The 19,667-nt window shown below is 37.8% G+C and overlaps 1 protein-coding gene across 1 annotated transcript in view; it reads left to right on the top strand.

Annotated features, from left to right (window-relative positions):
- Window positions 1–19,667, top strand: part of MDN1 (midasin AAA ATPase 1) — a 175,456-nt gene that overhangs the window by 82,033 nt on the left and 73,756 nt on the right. The window contains exons 34-43 of the mRNA XM_058734705.1: window positions 663–881; window positions 1,593–1,790; window positions 3,162–3,370; window positions 4,049–4,171; window positions 5,903–6,100; window positions 7,377–7,484; window positions 7,834–8,022; window positions 12,249–12,338; window positions 12,444–12,707; window positions 12,998–13,259. Coding sequence (XP_058590688.1) covers window positions 663–881; window positions 1,593–1,790; window positions 3,162–3,370; window positions 4,049–4,171; window positions 5,903–6,100; window positions 7,377–7,484; window positions 7,834–8,022; window positions 12,249–12,338; window positions 12,444–12,707; window positions 12,998–13,259 — 1,860 coding nt within the window. The remainder of the gene's footprint in view (window positions 1–662; window positions 882–1,592; window positions 1,791–3,161; window positions 3,371–4,048; window positions 4,172–5,902; window positions 6,101–7,376; window positions 7,485–7,833; window positions 8,023–12,248; window positions 12,339–12,443; window positions 12,708–12,997; window positions 13,260–19,667) is intronic.

The following is a 19,667-nucleotide window of genomic DNA, read 5'->3' as shown; positions in this document are numbered from 1 at the left end:
ATCGTGAGATCATGAGCTAAAATGAAGAGTAGGACACTTAATCAACTGAGCCACCCGGGCACCACAAATTGTTTTTGCTTTAAATCTACATTACTTAAGAAGCATTTTATTTCCAAATATTTTACAATATGAAATTGTGATAATTAGAATAGTCCTTTAACTTAAATCATGGAACAAAATTTATGAATCCTCTAATTTGCTGAATTCTGAGGGATGCATCAATTTAATAAAAGAAAAAGCCTGAACTAAATGCCACTGAAAATGTGGCATCCCCATTCCAGTGAATCAGTTTAAAATACAATAAAATTTACGTATTTTCTAAAATCATTGTGTCTTAACTTAAAAATTGTATCTGAACAGGAACCAAATGAATACTTTCTTTGAGTAGTTTTCAGGGCTCCATCTTAGGCTGTAATTTTCAAGGTGATTTTTCTTTTTTGGTAGGTATGGTATGCTATTCATGAACCCCTTGGGAATGTAGTAAAGCTATGGACCCCCTCTCCTTAGAAAAAGCAGTAATGTACATTCACAAAAATTTGCATATAATCTCATGAAGCACAGACCTCTTTTAGGCCATTTCTGGGCCCTCCATTACAAACCCCTATTTTGTAGTGTTTTATTATAACCAGTTCCAAATTGCTTTTTACTTCCTTGTGTCTTAGGGGCTGACATAGCTAAGGTGATGCTGGATTTCATTGAATGGCTGACCCACCAGGAATTTGGCCGAAGGTGTGTGGTCAGTATCAGAGATATCCTGTCCTGGGTTAACTTCATGAACACAATGGGGGAGGAAGCTGCTTTGAAACGGCCAGAGACCATCTCCACTGTGACATCTTTTGTCCATGCTGCATGCCTGGTGTACATAGATGGAATAGGTTCAGGTATGTTGTCTGTTAGCTGGTGTGGGGACCAAGAGGTTAGGGTAGTGGGGAGTAAGAAATGGAATAAGCCCAAACCTCTGACCTCTGACCCAGATACTTTGTAAAATCACTTAACTCTAGCATTTCCAAGACCCAGAATAGATTTTGTTTTCTTTCTACTCTTTTTGAAAGGTGGTTGATGTAAAAGATAGGCTGAAGCTTCACATTGATTATAGTCCAGGGTAACTGGTAAATGTGAAGTGATTATGAAGAAAAAGAAGACTGTTGGAAATGTCCTTGCTCCTAAAGGACTGAGGACTGGGTAATTCTTAACATGAATAGTCATTTATAGTGAATGGGCCTGAATCCTTTAGTTTTTTTTAAGTTTACTACAATATCTTAAATTTCACTAAGTTCTGTTTTTTCAACAGTGAAGATTAGAGATATAAACCAAAATGATCACTAGTACCACATTAATTACTCCTTCCTCCAGACTGACTTATCATGGAGTACATGGTGCTTTACTGAATAAGCTGCTGCTAATCTGTAAATTATTGGGATGGGAGGAGCAGACCTTTTGCCTTTGGACTGTTTACACTAGCAATCATATTTTGGGTATGCTTCAGTTAAGGTTTAATTTCCCCTGGAAACTGCCCAAGAGCTCCTGATGTGTACATATTTGGGAAGCTTGGTGTCATACTGTTGTTTGATGGTCTGATCTCTCTATTTTAGGGGTAACTTCCTCAGGGTTTGGTACAGCTCTCTTGGCTCGCAAAGAATGTCTGAAATTCCTAATCGAGAAACTTTCCAAAATAGTGAGACTTACAGAGTGTCAGAAAAATGAATTGAAGATTTATGACAGACTCAAGGCCAAAGAATTTACTGGAATAGATAACCTTTGGGGAATTCATCCATTTTTTATACCAAGGGGTAAGAATGATTTTAAATAAATAAAGGTTCTCTTCTTGTAGATCATGGGTACTTCACTTTTGTTGTGACTTTTAGTGTATCCTGCTTCTGATTATTTTCAAACTAGTTATCTGAATTAGAATCTGACTTGGCATAACCAATCATAATTGCATGAATGATTGAAAATACATAACTGGCACGTAAAAATAGGGGAAAGTATAGTTTTTAATCTATGAATGTCTTATAAAATGCATTTATTTTTTATTTGGTGCTTAAAACAAGAGCTTTCCTATAGTGATAATTCAGCCCAGGGTGTATCATCATGAGGATGACCCTAATCACTGCTTACAAAAACAGTTTTGTGAACTGTTGAGGACTTGAGTCACTCATCTTCCTCTCCCTGGCACCTGACATGAGCAATCCCAGGCATTCAGAAAATGTCTGTTGATGGAGTGAATGGATGAATGAATGAATAAGATTGTTGCTTGTCTAGCAGGGTCATCTGTTTCTTGTCCCTTCCTCCCTCCCTACATCAATAATTGTTGAGTGTCTGAAATGCATAGAGTGGCAGTTACTGGGGGTTCATTGGTGAACAAAATCAGCCCAGGTACCTGACCGAATGGAATATAGCCCTTTTCTCTCTCCCTCTTCAGTACTACTCTTCATCCCTGGTGGTACATCAATGATTTAAGTTCCCTAAGTCACTGTCATAGTATTTAATTCTCTTATGTAGGAGCTATATGTTAGTGGCATGGGACTGAAGTGGTCCTTGCTTCTGCTTCCATAGCTGAGGTGTAATAGATGTTTTCCTAGCCCTCCAAATTGGTATATGAAAAGTTTATTCCAGGAGACATAGTAGTACAGATGTTAAGCCCTATAAAACTGTTATTAGCCTGCATTATAGTTACATTATAGTTGCATTAAAGATGCATCCTGAATTGTCTTGGTGACCTAAAAACATTGGATGAAATTGCCTATATGGAACCATGTGGCTGATACACCTAGCATACACTTGATATTTAGGAAGATACCAATTTATAAAGGTAAATCGTACAAGTACTTGAAGTAATTCCAGGTAGGTTGTGAAAGGAAAAGTGTGCTTGCAGTAAGACCTATGTATGTATGCATAGACCTAAGTTATGCATAGGTGTAAGAGCTGGAGAGATCTGAGTAGTAGGCACAGTTGAAGAACGTGTGCTGCTGGCTATTGCTTTAAAGCAGTTGATGAATCTAAAAGTGGCTAAGTGTTGAAATAGGGTTGAGCATTTTCACCACAGATGGTACTTCACTGACTGAAAGTCTGCTTGGTAGGTTCTTAAAATCTTGGCTTGACATGTATATATGATTTGCTGATGTTCATCTTCTATGTGGCTTTTCTTTTCTCTACTTAAGGACCTGTCCTTCACAGGAATAATATTGCTGACTATGCACTCAGTGCAGGCACCACTGCTATGAACGCCCAGAGGCTCTTAAGAGCTACAAAATTGAATAAACCCATTCTCCTGGAGGGCTCTCCTGGTGTGGGCAAGACAAGTTTGGTGACAGCATTAGCAAAGGCTTCAGGCAACATCCTTGTTCGAATCAACTTGTCAGAACAGACGGTAAGCTTAGTCATTCTACAGCTGATGAGGAGGAGTGTAGGGAGTAATGTTTGTATCTGTTTATAGTTTCTTATTCAGAAATAGGACATTTTCAGTACCTCAGATATTTCATGGTGGTAAAGACCACACCAACATGACCTTCAAATTAAGTCTCCTTTTAGATTCGTTAATAGCTGATATCTGTAATCTTGTTCCCCTCTAGATGCTTTATTCTAATTCTTTTGAGAGATAGTTACCCAATTCAGTATATATTATAACCTTGTTTTTTGTCATTTCTAAAAGGGAAAAATTAGTGGAAATAAAATGGCCTTTAAACAGTCTTAGGAAATAATGGGACAAGAGGTGACAAATGAGACTCCCTAGACGTTGTTATTGGTCTTTGTTTTGTTTTTTGTCTTTAAAGCTCACTAATTAATTTCCAAGTATAGCCACAGTTGAGAACTGCTGATATAGAGCTCCAACTCCAATTGATTGATACTTGCAGTATTGTGACAAAAAGGTTTTTGAGGGCATGTCTGGGCTCCTGGTACAGAGTGGTAGGTTGATTAGTTCTGTTGTGGTGGGTATAAAAAGGAAAAGTAGCATAAGGCTCAAGAATTTATCAGGTTAGACTTAAGGTCTTGGGATCTAGTAAATTTTTTAATGTAATGTTTTCCTCCTTTCTACCCCCTCTTAAAGGACATCACAGACCTGTTTGGAGCAGATCTACCTGTTGAAGGTGGCAAGGGAGGAGAGTTTGCCTGGCGGGATGGCCCTTTGCTGGCGGCCCTGAAGGCAGGCCATTGGGTTGTTTTGGATGAGGTGAGAGGTTTGTTATTCCAAGGATAGGGTCACAATGGGAAGAGCAGTCGTACTTTTCTTGTTTCTAGGGCATATCTCAGTGGGTTGTCATGCTTTTTTGCTAGTAAAGACAAATTCTCTAATGAAGAAAAATCCTTCATGGTCTCTTTTAAGAATGAGAAAAGTCACTTATCACAAAGCACATATAGAAGCCCCTGTGTATACAAGCTACAAACCCCGGCTTTTGTAAGCCAGCTACTAGAGAAAAACTATCTCTTAAGTTGTCTTTTTTTTTTTTTTTTTTTTTTTTTTTTTGGTAATGTTTATTTTTGAGACAGCAAGAGTGAGTGAGGAAGGGGCAGAGAGAGACAGAAGGAGACAGAATTGGAAGTAGGCTCCGAGCTGTCAGTACAGAGCCTGACTCAGGGCTTAAACTTATGAACCATGAGATCTTGACCTGAGCCAAAGTTGGACCCTTAACTGACTGAGCCACCCAGGCACCCATGTCTCTTAAGTTGTCTTAAGAGACATACAAAAAAATGGTGAGAAAACGGTCAGTGGTACATGTGTATGTTAGATAAATGAATGAGTAGAAGAATGGAGCCCCTCATGATACCTGTGATAAATGCTGGATCTTAGTGACCAACAGGCACTGGAGATAGAGAAAAGTGATGCACAAAAATAAAAAATTTAAGGCTGTGGGCCAGTGTGTCTGGTCACAAGATTCCTTTGGAATCTTAAGCTGGAGGGCAGACTGTGGTATTTCTTTTCAGCTGAGCTGCTTCTTACTTACCATGGAGGAGATATTAAGGAGAAGGAGCTGTCATGTGGAGCACCCACCCACCTCAGTTTTTAGAAGATGTCTGATAGTATTAAATTCTTTAGCCAAAAAAGAAAAAATGCCTAGTTTTAAAGCTTAAGGCTTGAGACCATTTTCCTACTGGGTAGAAATGCATCTAGGTACCCAAGGCGTTCTTGACTGCAGTCCCATTTAAGAGCAGCTTTTAGAACTTGACCTGTTTGGGAATATTCAGTGGAATTTGTGCTTTTGAGTGCTTCTATAAACATGATACTTTAAATTCTGGTATAATATAGTCTGGGTTTTTTTGGTCCATTTGCATTTTATTGATTTCACATTTTCCCAGTTGAATTTGTCCATGTTACCTAAAAACTATCACACTTCACATCCCTGGGCTCTGAAGTCAGCATCTGAAGACCTCCATTCAGCTATTTTCATTTTTGGCACAGAAACTCCTTGTATTTGTTCTTGTTCACAAAACTCTTAGTGAAAGTTAGTTATGTCTATCCATTAATGTGGTTTATATCATGACTTTGAAGCCCATTTGAAGATTTCAGTCAGTATTTGTTCTGGGAAAGATACTTTTTTAAATATGTAGAGAGCTGTCTTCATCTTTAAAGATCTCAGAGTGCAAAAGTGAGATCTGTGTGTTGGCATGTTTTTTTTGAAAGCTATGATTTACGGGGTGGGTCCATATAGGTGAATACAGTGGATACGGTGTAATTTTAGAGATTTTAACTGCTTTTTTAAAAATTCAGTCTGAGTATTCAATTTACTTAAGTTACTGTCAATTTATATCCTTCAGATGTCTCTACCACATATATATGAAATAATAAGATGAATATACTTGGCTTCCTCCTCCTGAAGATAACACTTTACTTTTGTGCCTATTATTCCCCTGCTTTTTGTTATAGTTATACAGTGTAATAAATGTGTGCACTTTCTTCAAATAGCTCAACCTGGCTTCTCAGTCTGTATTGGAAGGACTCAATGCTTGTTTTGACCACCGAGGAGAAATTTATGTTCCTGAGCTAGGAATGAGCTTTCAAGTACAGCATGAAAAGACGAAGATTTTTGGGTGTCAGAATCCCTTTAGACAAGGAGGTGGGAGGAAGGGCTTGCCAAGATCTTTCCTTAACAGATTCACTCAGGTAAGATTTGCTGTTGCCATGGAGACCAAAGGTGGAGTGTTGGGGGTGATAAGACTGCTGGCACGTAGCTATTAGGATGCTCATTATAAGAATGAGAGAGCTTCAGTTTAATGATGTATTTCTCAATTCCATGTCTTTATATGACAAATACTAATGCATCCAGTTCCCATCATCACTTCCCTCCTGCTGTGAGTCCCTTTGTTTTAAGTCCTAGAAGACCTGATGTGTTATCAGTTAGTGGAGAGTAAGGTCACCATTCCTCTAAGATTTCTATTACTGTGCTCAGGATAAAGGCCAGTATTTGACCTTTCTATGTATCTGTGTATTGTATGAAAACATCGAAGTTTAAAAAATTTTTTTTTTTTTAATATTTATTTATTTTTGAGAGAGACAGTGCAAGCGGGGGAGGGACAGAGAGGGGGAAGACACAGAATCTGAAGCAGGATCTAGGCTCTGAACTGTCAGTGCAGGGCCCAGTATGGGGCTCGAACCCACAAACCGTGAGGTCATTCATGACCTGAGCCAAAGTCAGAAGCTTAACTGACTGAGCCACCCAGGCACCCCAAAACATTGAGATTTTTTAATGATGAAAATAATGCATTGTAGTTAAAGAAAAGGGAAAAATAAAATCCAGTATTCTCCATATAAGGGTCAATCATTATTAACATTTGGTGTCTTTTCTTACTGCCTTTATTCTCATTTACAGAGATAGGAGTTGTGTGTACGTATGCTTACTTGTTTTAACATTTATTTGTCAAATTTTGACTAGTCTAGAGGTTTGGAAATGGCCCTAGATGTTAGCTTTCTTTAATGTCCTTTTCTGTTGACAATTAAGAATTAGAGTATCTTTTCAGAGTAATTTATTATGAAAAATATCAAATATATTGAAAAGTTGAAGGGATTTTGAAGTAACTGCTCATATGCCCTACCATCTAGAGTTCTGAGGGCATTATTACATAATGATAGGAAATTTAAAAAAACACAAATATACTTAAAAAATATATTTTAAAAAAGTGGTATGTTATCTTTTTTTCTTTAATTCAGTAGAGTGGAGCTAACAACACTACCAACACCTCTGTGTAAAATGTTTAAAATATTTTATGTGATTCTGTATGTTAAAATGCAAAAAAGCTTTCTGTAACTGAATTTTTATATATAAAATGAGGTTTGATACCTTGGTGTTAAATAAAAACTTTGCATCATAGGTGGTAGTCATTTCTGGTGTTTGGTGAAGAGATGCTGTAGCCTTTCTTCATGTTATTTTTGGATTCTATAGGTCTTTGTGGATCCCCTTACAGTAGTTGACATGGAATTCATTGCCAGTACTCTGTTTCCAGCCATTGACAAAAATATTGTTAAGAAGATGGTTGCTTTCAACAACCAAGTAAGTACCTACTTGTATTAACTGTTCTTTGTTTTGATGGCTGTAATTGAACTATCATTTCATCGTGGGACACTATCAAATTTACCAGTCTTTTTAAAAATAAAGCACATTGAATTGTCCCAGTTTCTAGTGGAATAAACTAATCATCTGAGGATTATAGTAATTCAGATCTATTTTGTATATCAGGTTAATGCTCAGAGAATATTTCTGGTTTAGATGTCTGGGTTGGGTGAAGGAGACATTTGTATCAAACCTGCTAATTTCTGTTTCAGATTATGCATGCATTATAGTACTTAATATAGCGCCTACCAGTGGGACATGTTTCCCAATAATAGTGTTTTCTTTTTAGATTGATCACGAAGTGACTGTTGAAAAGAAATGGGGGCAAAAAGGAGGACCCTGGGAATTCAACCTTCGGGACCTTTTCCGCTGGTGTCAGTTGATGCTAGTTGACCAGTCCCCTGGGTGTTATGATCCTGGTCAGCATGTGTTTTTGGTCTATGGTGAAAGAATGAGAACCAAGGAAGACAAGGAAAAGGTGAGTTTCATACTATTCTTTGGGTTTCTTTCCATCTGAAAGTTGATTTCTTCCTAAGAGAGAGAAAGGGCATACTCACTCATAACATTCAACACGGTAAAGCTGCTTAGAATTAATTAGTTAATTAATTTTTAAATGTTTATTTTTGAGAGAGAGAGAGAGAGAGAGAGAGAGTGCATGCAAGCAGGGGAAGGGCAGAGAGAGAGGGAGACACAGAATCTGAAACAGGCCCCAGGCTCTGAGCTGTCAGCACAGAGCCTGACGTGGGGCGCGAATTCACGAACTATGAGATCATGACCTGGGCTGAAGTTGGCCGCTTAACTCACTGAGCCACCCAGGCACCCCAAAGCTGCTTAGAATTTAAAAGTTAAACAGACTAAATGTTCACTGACTTCAAAGTTTCAAAGTGCACCTTTCTAAGTTTCTGCGTGATGTATTAGTTTGCTTTTGAGTACACAATTTGCTTATCCATCTGAATTCCAAATATTGCAAACCTTGTTAAAGCAATATTGCCCTTCAGTAATAAAGAACTAGGTCCTTGGGGGGTGGGGGAGAGGGGAAAGTGGGTGATGGGCATTGAGGAGGGCACTTGTTGGGATGAGCACTGGGTGTTGTATGGAAGCCAATTTGACAATAAATTAAAAAAAAAAGAATTAGGTCTTCATCTTTCTAGGCATAAAGGAGAGAAACAGGAGGAGATAGGTGATACTCAAGTAGAGAAGGAGGGTTTTCTGTTTTTAAATAAACTTTGAATTACAAAGTATTTTATCTAGAAAATATAATTAGATCTATAAGAGGGTATTCTGTATCTCATCGGCAATAAAAATATTCCTTCGTAAATGGAAAATAACACTAGAATTCCTAGCCTAATAAACTAATAATGTGTTCATTTTGCCTTGTGGTATTTAAAGTCCAATCTCACAAGATACTCATAATAGCTGCAGGTAGGAGGCACTATCATGACCTCTGAATAGTGAGGATCCAATGCTCTTAGTCATGGGGTATCACCTATAGTAAATAGTAGAGCCAGCACTTCTACATCGCAATTGTAGCTAAATGTTAACTCATTCATTATGTGCAAGTGGCTTTTGGTCAGTATATTAAGACAAAATATTCACCCAGTATTTTTTTTTTTTTTTTTAACATTCTGTTATATATAATTCATATACTATTAGCTGGTATTTTATTTTCTTCATTCATTAACTAAATTATAGTATATCTATTGTGGCCAGACACTGGCCAGTTTTTGGATAATTGATGTTATTCAGATAGTATGTTACTGTAGAGTGTGAAGATTTCCATCACTTCTCTAATTCAGTTATTGTAATTCACACACCCGAAAAAGTGAAAAATAATAATAGGAGAAAGACTTGTAAAAGCTGGAAGAATTTGAGTAAATTGAGTCTGACTTTATAAAACTAAACCAATTATGTTGTGAAAGCATTTTTAATTTTAATTTTGGTAGACTGTCAGGGAGATGAGATTATATTCTGCGTTGGAGGGAAATATAAGCTCAGAAATCACCTGGACCCAGGAATATGTGACAGGAGCACTTTCTCCTATGCTGCTTTTTGACTCGTAGTCAATGTTTGGTACTGATAATGATGTTATCTTTACAGTTTTTTCCTAATGTTTCTGAAACTCTTTTATTAATTTATTTAGTTGAAGTATAATTGACATATAACATTAGTTTCAGGTGTACAACACAATGATTCAGTATTTGGGTGCATTGTGAAATGATGACTACAATAAGGCTAGGTAACATCTGTCACCTTATGCAGCTACAAAAGGCTTTATTTATCTATCTACTTATTTATTTATTATTTATTTACTGATATTTTTAAGAGAGAGAGTATGCATGCATGCGCACTAGCAGGGGAGGGGCAAAGGGAGAAGGAGTAAGAGAATCTTAAGCAGGCTTCAAGCCCAGTGCTAAGCCTGACGGTGAGATCATGACCTGAGCTGAAATCAAGAGTTGGACACTACTGGGGCGCCTGGGTGGCTCAGTCGGGTGAGCGTCCGACTTCGGCTCAGGTCATGATCTCACAGTCCGTGGGTTCGAGCCCCGTGTCGGGCTCTGTGCTGACCGCTCAGAGCCTGGAGCCTGTTTCGGATTCTGTGTCTCCCTCTCTCTCTGCCCCTCCCCCACTTGCACTCTGTCTCTCTCTGTCTCAAAAATAAATAAACATTTAAAAAAAAAAAAAAAAAAGAGTTGGACACTACTTAACCGACTGAGCCACCCAGGCACCCCAAGACTTTTTCTCTTTTGATGACAACTTTCTAAATCTGTTCCCTTGGCAGTTTTCAAATATATAATATGGTATTATTATTTAACATTTTTTAAAACTAGTTTTTAAAGTTTATTATTTTTAAGAGAGAGAGAGAGAGCAGGGGAGAAGCAAAGAGAGAGTGAGAGAAAAAATGCCAAGCATGCTCCGTGTAGTCAGTGCAGAGCCTGATGCGGGGCTTGAACCCACTAACCATGAGATCATGACCTGAGCTAAAATCAAGAGTCAGATGTTTGACTGAGCCACCCAAGTGCCCCTATGTTTATTTATTTTTTATTTATTTTTGAGAGAGAGCGAGCATGAGGGGGACGTGGGGGACGCAGAGAGAGAGAGGGAGACACAGAATCTGAAGCAGGCTGTAGGCTCTGAGCTGTTAGCACAGAGCCCAATGAAGGCTCAAACTCATGAGCAGTGAGATCATGACCTGAGCCGAAGTTGGATGCTTAACCAACTGAACTACCTAGGTACTCCATGTAATACAGTATTATATTAACTATAGTCACTATACTGTACATTCTGTTTCTATGACTTATTTTATAATAATCGTTATTTTTATTTTCTGACTTTAGTCCAGTGTATGATGATTAATATGAGTATTGCTGCTTTGTTAGAAGCATGCAGCTTTGTATACATATTTTGGGTGGCTGGAATTTTTCCTGCTGCTCTGGGCTAAATTAGTGTATTTTACACACCCATATCTTTCCCTCCTGCCCCAACTCCTCTTTAGAAGAAACCCAGCAAAGGGGCACATGAGTGGCTCAGTTAAGCGTCCGACTTCAGCTCAGGTCATGATCTTGTGGTTCATGAGTTTGAGCCCCTCTTGGGGCTCTGTGCTGACAGCTCAGAGCCTGGAGCCTGCTTCAGATTCTGTGTCTCCCTCTCTCCCTACCCCTCCCCCATTCGCACTCTGTGTGTGTGTGTGTGTGTGTGTGTGTGTGTGTGTGTGTCTCTCTCTCTCTCTCTCACTCAAAGATAAACATTAAAAAAAATTAAAAAAAAAAAGAAGAAACCCAGCAAAGAAGTAAGGTTAATGGAAAGTTTTCTAATCATATTTCTGGTAAGGGAGGGATAAATGAATGTAAATAATCAGAGATAACTTTGAGTGTCATTCTGTGTAAATATTTATAAACCTAAAATGGTGTTTTGGGATGAAACTGGCTTCCAAGATTTTTTTTTTTTTTTAATATTTCTTTATTTTTGAGAGAGAGAGACAGAATGTGAGCCAGGAGAGTTGCAGAGAGGGAGACAGAATCCGAAGCAGGCTCCACTCTCTGAGCTGTCAGCACAGAGCCCGCTGCGGAGCTCGAACCCACAAACCATGAGATCATGACCTGAGCCAGAGTCGGGTGCTTAAATGACTGAGCCACCCAGATGCCCTGTCACCTCAAGATTTAAAATCAATTACCATGAGCAAATCCTGTAACTCTCATGAATCCCATTATCCATATCTGTAAGCAGAAATGATACCTATTTTGCAAGGGTATGAGGATCAGAAATCACCTGTTGAAAGTACCCACTATAATAGTCAGTACATTAGTAGAGGCTTAAGAAATGGTCATTTTTCTTCATAATCTTCAGACTGTTATTCTCTTCTACTTCTTTTTAGGTGGTATCTTGAATGATGAAAGCAGATTCATTTTTCATCTGTAGATTTGCAATAGTGTCCATGGCTTTAATTTATGGGGCATTCTCACGGGAATCCCAAATAGTTTGAGGTTAGGTGACTACTCTTTGTTTGAGTTCCAGTTTATTTTCATTTCAAGGTTTAAATAAATGTTATCTATCCTTTTTATAAGAGAAAATTCAAAATGATAGGAAAATTGTGACTAGTCTTCACTCAGTTTTATGACCTCTGTTGCTGTTCATGTCTTCTAGAAGGTTTGGCTCAGAATTTGGTGAAATCATTTGTGTTTTGACTGTATTATCATCTTCATTTAGGTCATTGCTGTATTCAAGAATGTGTTTAGTTCAAATTCCAGCCCATACATGGGAACCAGACTATTTCATATCACTCCCTATGATGTTCAGGTGAGGCAAGCAGGATAATCCTCTATTCTTTTATAATTTTCTATGATTTCCTCTGCTCCCACTACTGGGCACACTTGTAAAACCTCACTGGCATATGTTTTTCAGCTGGGCTACTCAGTCCTCTCCCGTGGCAGTTACGCTCCTCTCTTGTCTCGCCATCCACTGTCACTCTTGCACCAATCACTACAGTCTCTGGAGTCAGTTATGAAGTGTGTGCAGATGAGCTGGATGGTCATCCTTGTGGGGCCAGCCTCTGTGGGCAAGACCAGCCTGGTGCAGCTCCTGGCACACCTTACTGGTCACACGTTAAAGATCATGGCTATGAACAGTGCAATGGACACTACGGAGCTTCTAGGTGGATTTGAGCAGGTAAATGGTCTGCCTTCACATATTCAGGCAAAACATCTGTAATGCCATGGTCTGATTGATGGTCTTTTGTGTTGGTGAGTACAAATAGGATTATTCTTTTTTTAAGTAATCTCTGTACCCAGTGTGGGACTCGAACTCATGACCCCAAGATCCAGAGTCACATGCTCTACCCACAGAGCCAGCCAAGCATCCCCTACCCCAACCCCCCAACCACTTTTTTTAATTTAAAGGAGTGTTCATTTGACTCTGGCCAGTGGCTATGATGAGTTTTTGTGCTCTGGAAATTGCAGGTTGATCTTATACGGCCATGGAGGCAGCTGCTAGAAAAGGTGGAAGGCACTGTAAGGGCACTTTTAAGAGACAGCCTCCTTATCAGTGCTGACGACGCAGAAGTAGTGCTGCGAGCCTGGAGTCATTTCCTTCTGACTTACAAACCCAAGTGTCTTGGAGATGGTGGTAGAGGTATCACGATGGAGATTGTCAACAAGCTGGAAGCAGTATTATTGCTTATGCAGAGACTCAACAATAAAATCAACTCCTACTCCAAGGCAGGTATGTGTGTTTGGATGTGTATCAGATACATAGTATTGTGCGTATAGTGTCCATATGTAGGTAGTAATACATTTGTAATGTGATGTCTGCAATTTTTTTATTAATGTAATAGTTATTAACAAAACTTGAAAATCTTTGTTTTAGAAAGTAAAATGAAGCTGATGTAAAATAATTCAGAATTGATGATCCTAAGCAAAGCAAAAGTAACAAAGAAATTGGTTAGTGAGTTTGATAGTTTATATTGTGATCAGCTATAATGGTAAATCATTTGCATCTAAAGCTGGTTGTATTTTTCTTGGCTTAAAAACAAACTAAGTAATTAAGAAATTGAGAATTTTATTTTATTTTATTTTATTTTGTTTTATTTTATTTTATTTTATTTTATGTTTTTATTTATTTTTGAGAGAAAGAGAGAGAATAAGTGGGGGAGGGGCAGAGAGCGAGGGAGACACAGAATCCAAAGCAGGCTCCGGGCTCTAGGCTCTGAACTGTCAGCACAAAGCCTGACGCGGGCCTCGAATTCATAAACCATGAGGTCATGACCTGAGCTGAGTCAGATGCTCAACTAGCTGAGCCACCCAGGTGCTCCTGAGAATTATTTTATTTTATTTTTAAAATAAAATTTATTTTGTTTTATTTTTAAAATAAAATTTATTTTGTTTTATTTTACTTTTTATCTTTAAAAAATATTTATTTACTTTGAAAGAGAGAGAGAGTGGGGATGCACATATACACACGCTTGAGTCTGTCAAGGGGAGAAGGAGAGAGGCAATCCCAAGCAGGCTCCTCAATGTCAGCATGGAGTTTGATTTGAGGCTTGATCCCATGACCCTGGGGTCATGACCTAAGCCAAAATCAAGAGTTGGATGCTTAACTGACTTGAGCCACCCATGCAACCCAAGAAATTGAGCATTTTAAATGGGAGAATAGAAGTCTAGATTTATCGTTAGTATGTCTTTATTAATTTCATATAGAAAGTGATAGAAATTCTGCAGATAACATGGAAACTTCTCTCATTTTGTGGCGCAGATTTCTGTGTAGTGATGAGCATATGCCCTTAGGGAAGATTAAAAGGCTCTTTGGTTGTGTCTGTCACTATGATTGTTATCTGTTATTTCCAAAGCCTTTTTGTAACTGGTTACAAAGTCATTCCTTAGGGATAAAGAAATGAGACTCCTTTGTTCTATCTCTATAAACAGTGTATCCATGGCTGTGGGTCAAATAGTTTACTTTCTTAGGCTAGGCAAGAAAATGATTTTATTGTTGGTTTGATTTGTTACTTCTGAATTCAAGCCCATCATTTGGATTTGAAATTCTTTACTTATTCACTCAAATTAATTGTTAGAGGTATTTAGTGGAGTTGTACATTACTTTATATATACGTATGTGTGTGTGTACACATACATACACACACACATAAAGTACTTTACTTTTATATTTACTTTTATATATGAAGTATAAGGTACATAAAGTATTTACTTGTATATATTTTAATTTATATTTTAAATACGTATTTTAAAATACATATTTTATTTTATATATATTTTATATTGTAAAACTCAGCATTGCGATATGAATTCCTACTGGGAGATAACTCCTATATTAACTATTTGCATTTAAAGCCCCACAACACCACTGCATTACAAAAAAAAGACTATCCTCATTCTATGCTTGCAGAAATCAGTGCTCATAGAGGTTAAGTAACGTGCTCAATGTCTTAAAGTTACAAAGTGGTTAAACTAGACCTTGGACATGATCCTCTGATTGTAAAGCCTTGAGTCTATATATCTGTGCTTCTATATATCTTTCAGCTAAAATTTAAATATTTATTTATTTAGGGGCACCTGCGTGGCTCAGTTGGTTGAGTGTCTGACTTTGGCTCAAGTCATGTTCTCACAGTTCGTGAGTTGGAGCCCTACGTTGGGCTCTGCTGACAGGTTGGAGCCTGGAGCCTGCTTCAGAGACACAGAAACTCTAAAAAAAAAATTAAATATTTATCCATTTAATATTTATTTTTGAGAGAGAGAGAGAATGTGCGTGTGAGCTGGGGAGGGGGAGAGAGACAAGGGGACAGAAGATCTGAAGCAGGCTCTGTGCTGACAGCAGAGTGCCTGACTCAGGGCTTGAACTCACAGAACCAAAGTTAGATGCTTAACTGAGCCACCCAGGCACCCCTAAAATTTAAATATTTAGAGTACATGCTCACAGCTCGTTCTAAATACAAGGTTTTATTTAGGATTCACTTTCATACTGAGTCATTTCTTAAGGGTACTAATAGAGTGAGGAAAGGTGAGTCTAAAACAGTCTACTCTTTTATTTTTGGTTAAAAATATTCTTTCTTTCTAAATATATCTTTTAACATTAGTACGAAGGTATATGACTGTTAAATATATTCTAGTTCTCTCGTGTTCACAATTTATCTTAAGTGCTTCTGCTTTTTTATAATATCTGTTTTAACATCTTTGCTAATTTCATCATCTATGACTTCTGGGGCTGTTCTGTTGAGTTTTTTCTCCTGGTTATGAGTCCTGTTTTCTTTGTGTGTCAAGTAATTTTGATTGCATGCTGTGAATTTTGAATTAGTGCTTATTGCTGCATGTTTGTTAGTTGCTCCTTGAATATTGAATAACATGGGTTTGAGCTGCATGGGTCCACTTACATGTCGATTTTTTCCAATAAGTATATGTACAGTACTGTAAATGCATTTTCCGTATAAATGTCTTTAACTTTATTCTAAGAATATGGTATATAATATGCAATGTACATAACATGTTAATTGTTATTCATAAGGCTTCTGGTCAACAGTAGGCTATTAGTAGTTACATTTTTGAGGAGTCAAAAGTTATATGTGGATTTTTGACTGATTGGAGGAGGAGCTGGCATCCTTGTCCTTTGTTGTTCAAGGGTCAACTATATTTCTTTAAAGACTTTTGGACTGGGCCGCCTGGGTGGCTCATTCGGTTAAGCGTCTGACTTCGGCTTAAGTCATGATCTCACAGTTCATGAGAACAAGCCCCGCATCAGGTTCTGTGCTGAGTGTGCAGAGCCTGCTTTGGACTCTGTCTCCCTCTCTCTCTGCCCCCCTCCTGCTGCACTTGCTCGTGCTCATTCCCTCCCTCCCTCCCTCTCTCTTTGTCTCTCTCTCTCTCTCTCAAAAATTAAAAAAAATAAAGAATTTTGGATTTTGTGGTAGGCAACGAGGTTGTTTATGGATTGTTTTGATCTTACATTTTTATTTCACCTATTTAGACTAAAAAAAAAAAAAAAGCGTTCCTGGGTGGCTCAGTCGGTTAAGCGTCTGACTTTGGCTCTTGTCATGATCTTGCGGTTCACAAGTTCGAGCCCTGCATTGGATTCTTTGCTGACAGCTAAGAGCCTGGGGCCTACTTCAGATTCTGTGTTTCCCTCTCTGCCCCTCCCCTGCTCTCTCTCTCTCAAAAATAAATAAAAACATTTTAAAAAATTAAAAAAAAAACTGAAAACAAGTATTTCACCCATTTCTTTCCCCAGCTCTCTCAATCTCCAGTCTGTCTCTAAGCTTGGTCTTTTATCCCACATATAAAAGAGATCATATGATATTTGTCTTGCTCTGATTTATTTCACTTGCATAATGCCTTTGAAGTCCATCCATGTTGTCACAGATAGCAAGATTTCATTCTTTTCTATGGCTAAATAATATTCCATTGTGTATGCATATACACTACAATTTCTTTATCCGTTCATCTGTGGAAAGACAATTAGGTTGTTTCCATATCTTGGCTATTACAAACAATCCTGTAATGAACATGGTGGTGCATTATCTTTCAAGTTAGTGATTTCATTTTCTTAGGATAAATACTCAGAAGTGGAATTGCTGGATCATATGGTAGTTCCATTTTTAATTTTTTGAGGAGCTTCTGTACTGTTTTCCATAGTAGTTGCACAAATTTACATTCTCACCAGTAGTACACAAGGTTCCCTTTTCTCCACATGCTTGTGAGCACTTGTTATTTCTTATTGATAATAGCCATTCTAACAGGAGTGAGGTGATAGCCTGTTGTGGTTTTGATTTGTATTTTCCTGATAATTAATGATGATGAGCATCTTTTCATGTACCTGTTGAGTATCTAAAAGTCTTTGAAAGGGCACCTAGGTGGCTCAGTCGATTAAACATCCGTTCAAGCTGTGCATTGGGCTCTGTGCTGACATCTCAGAGCCTGGAACCTGCTTCAGATTCTGTGTCTCCCTCTCTCTCTGCCCCTCCCTCCACTCGTTCTCTCTCTGTCTCTCTCCCTCTCCCTCTCTGAAAAATAAACATTAAAAAAAAATTTTTTTTAAAGTCTTTGGAAAAAATGGGTATTCGGATCCCCGGCCCAGTTTTTAATGGGTTTATATATAATTTTGCTATTGAGATGTATGAGTTATTTATATATTTTGGATATTAGCCCCTTATCAGATAAATGACTTACAGGTATTTTCTCCCATTCAGTAGTAGATTGTCTTTTCATTTTGTTGATGGGTTTCCTTGCTGTGCTAAAGCTTTTTAGTTTGATGTAGTCCTACTTGTTTGTGTTTGATTTTGGTGTCATGTTTAAAATGTCATCACCAAGACGTATGTTAAGGAGCTTATCATTTATGTTTTCTTCTAGGAGTTTTGTGGCTTAGGTCTTTTATTCAAGGCTTTAATCTATTTTGAATTTTTGTATATGGTATAAGACAGTGGTGCAGTTTCATTCTTGTATATGTGGCTGTCCAGATTCCCCAGCACCAATAATTGAGATTGTCCTTTCCTTATTGTGTATTCTTGGTTCCTTTGTTATAAATTAATTGGCGATATATTTGTGGGTTTATTTCTGGGCTCTCTCTTCTGTTCATTGATCTGTGTGTCTTTATGCCCATATCATGCTGTTTTAATTACTTTAGCTTTGTGATGTAATTTGAAATAAGGGAATCTGATGCCTCCAGCTTTCTTCTTTTTCAAGATTGCTTTGGCTTTTGGGGGGTCTTTTGTGGTTCCACACAAATTTTAGCATTATTTGTTCTATTTTGGTTAAAAATACCATTGGAATTTTGATAGGGGTTGTATGGCATCTGTATATTGTTTTGGTAGTATGATCATTTTAATAACATGTGTCCAGTCCAGGAGCATGGGATATCTTTCCATTCATTTATGTCTTCATCAATTTCTTTCATTAATGCCTTACCGTTTTCAACGTACATGTCTTTCACCGCCATGTTTAAATTTATTCCTAGGTGGTTTGTTTTTGTTTTTGTTTTTTGACGCAATTGTAAATGTGATTGTTTCAATTTCACTTTCTGATAGTTCATTATTAGTGTGTGGAACCACAATGAATTTTTGTGTATGTATTGATTTTGTGTCCTGCAACTTTACTGCATTTGTTTATTTTCAGGGTTTTTTTTTTGTGATGTCCTAGGGTTTTCTGTATATAGTATTACGTAATGTGCACAATTTTCCTTTTTCCTTTTCAATTTGGATGCCTCTTATTTTTCTCACCGAATTGCTCTGCCTGGACTTCCAATATTCTGTTGAACAACGTGGCGTGAGTGGACATTCTTATCTTGTTCCTGATCTCAGAGGAAAAGCTTTCAGCTTGTCATTATTAAGTATGATGATATCTCCGAGCTTATCTTATAGAGCTTTTATTAAGTTGAAGCATTTCTCCCTATACTCACTTTTAAGAGTTTATCATGAATGGATGTTGAATTTTGTCAAGTGCTTTCTCTTCTATTGAAATGATCATATGATTTTTATCTTTCATTTTGCTAATGTGTTATATCACATTGATTTACAGATGTCAAACCATTCTTGCATCCCTGGAATAAATCCCAGTTGATCGTGGTATATGCTCCTTTCACAGTATTGTTGAATTCAGTTTGCTGGTTATTGTGTTGAGAATTTTTGGATCTGTGTTTATCAGTGATATTAGCCTGTAATTTTCTTTTCTTTTTAAATTTTTTTAACGTTTACTCATTTTTGAGAGAGCGTGAGCGGGGGAGGGACAGAGAGAGAGGGAGACACAGAATCAGAAGCAGGCTCCAGGCTCTGAGCTGTCAGCACAGAGCCTGATGTGGGGCCCGATCATGACCCAGGCCAAAGTCGGACACTCAACCGATTGAGCCATCCAGGTGCCTCTGTAATTTTCTTTTCTTGTGGCATCCTTGTCTGGTTTTGGTATCAGGATAATGCTGAGTTTATAAAAGGAGTTTGGGCAAGTTCCCTCTTTTTTTTTTTTTTTTTTTTTTTGAAGAGTTTGAAAAGGATTGAAGGATTAATACTTATTCCTTTGGAATGTTTGGTAGAATTTATCAATTCTGTCTCCTTCTGAGTGACACTGATTATTACAGTCCCATGGGATTAGGAACTCAAGCTCTCCTGGCCTCCAGAGCCAGAGGATCAAGAGGTGTCCC

Source organism: Neofelis nebulosa, chromosome 6 (genome assembly GCF_028018385.1).
Source record: "Neofelis nebulosa isolate mNeoNeb1 chromosome 6, mNeoNeb1.pri, whole genome shotgun sequence".
NCBI lineage: Eukaryota > Metazoa > Chordata > Mammalia > Carnivora > Felidae > Neofelis > Neofelis nebulosa.
The sequence above is the reverse complement of the archived record's forward strand: the minus strand, read 5'-3'. Positions and strand labels throughout refer to the sequence as shown.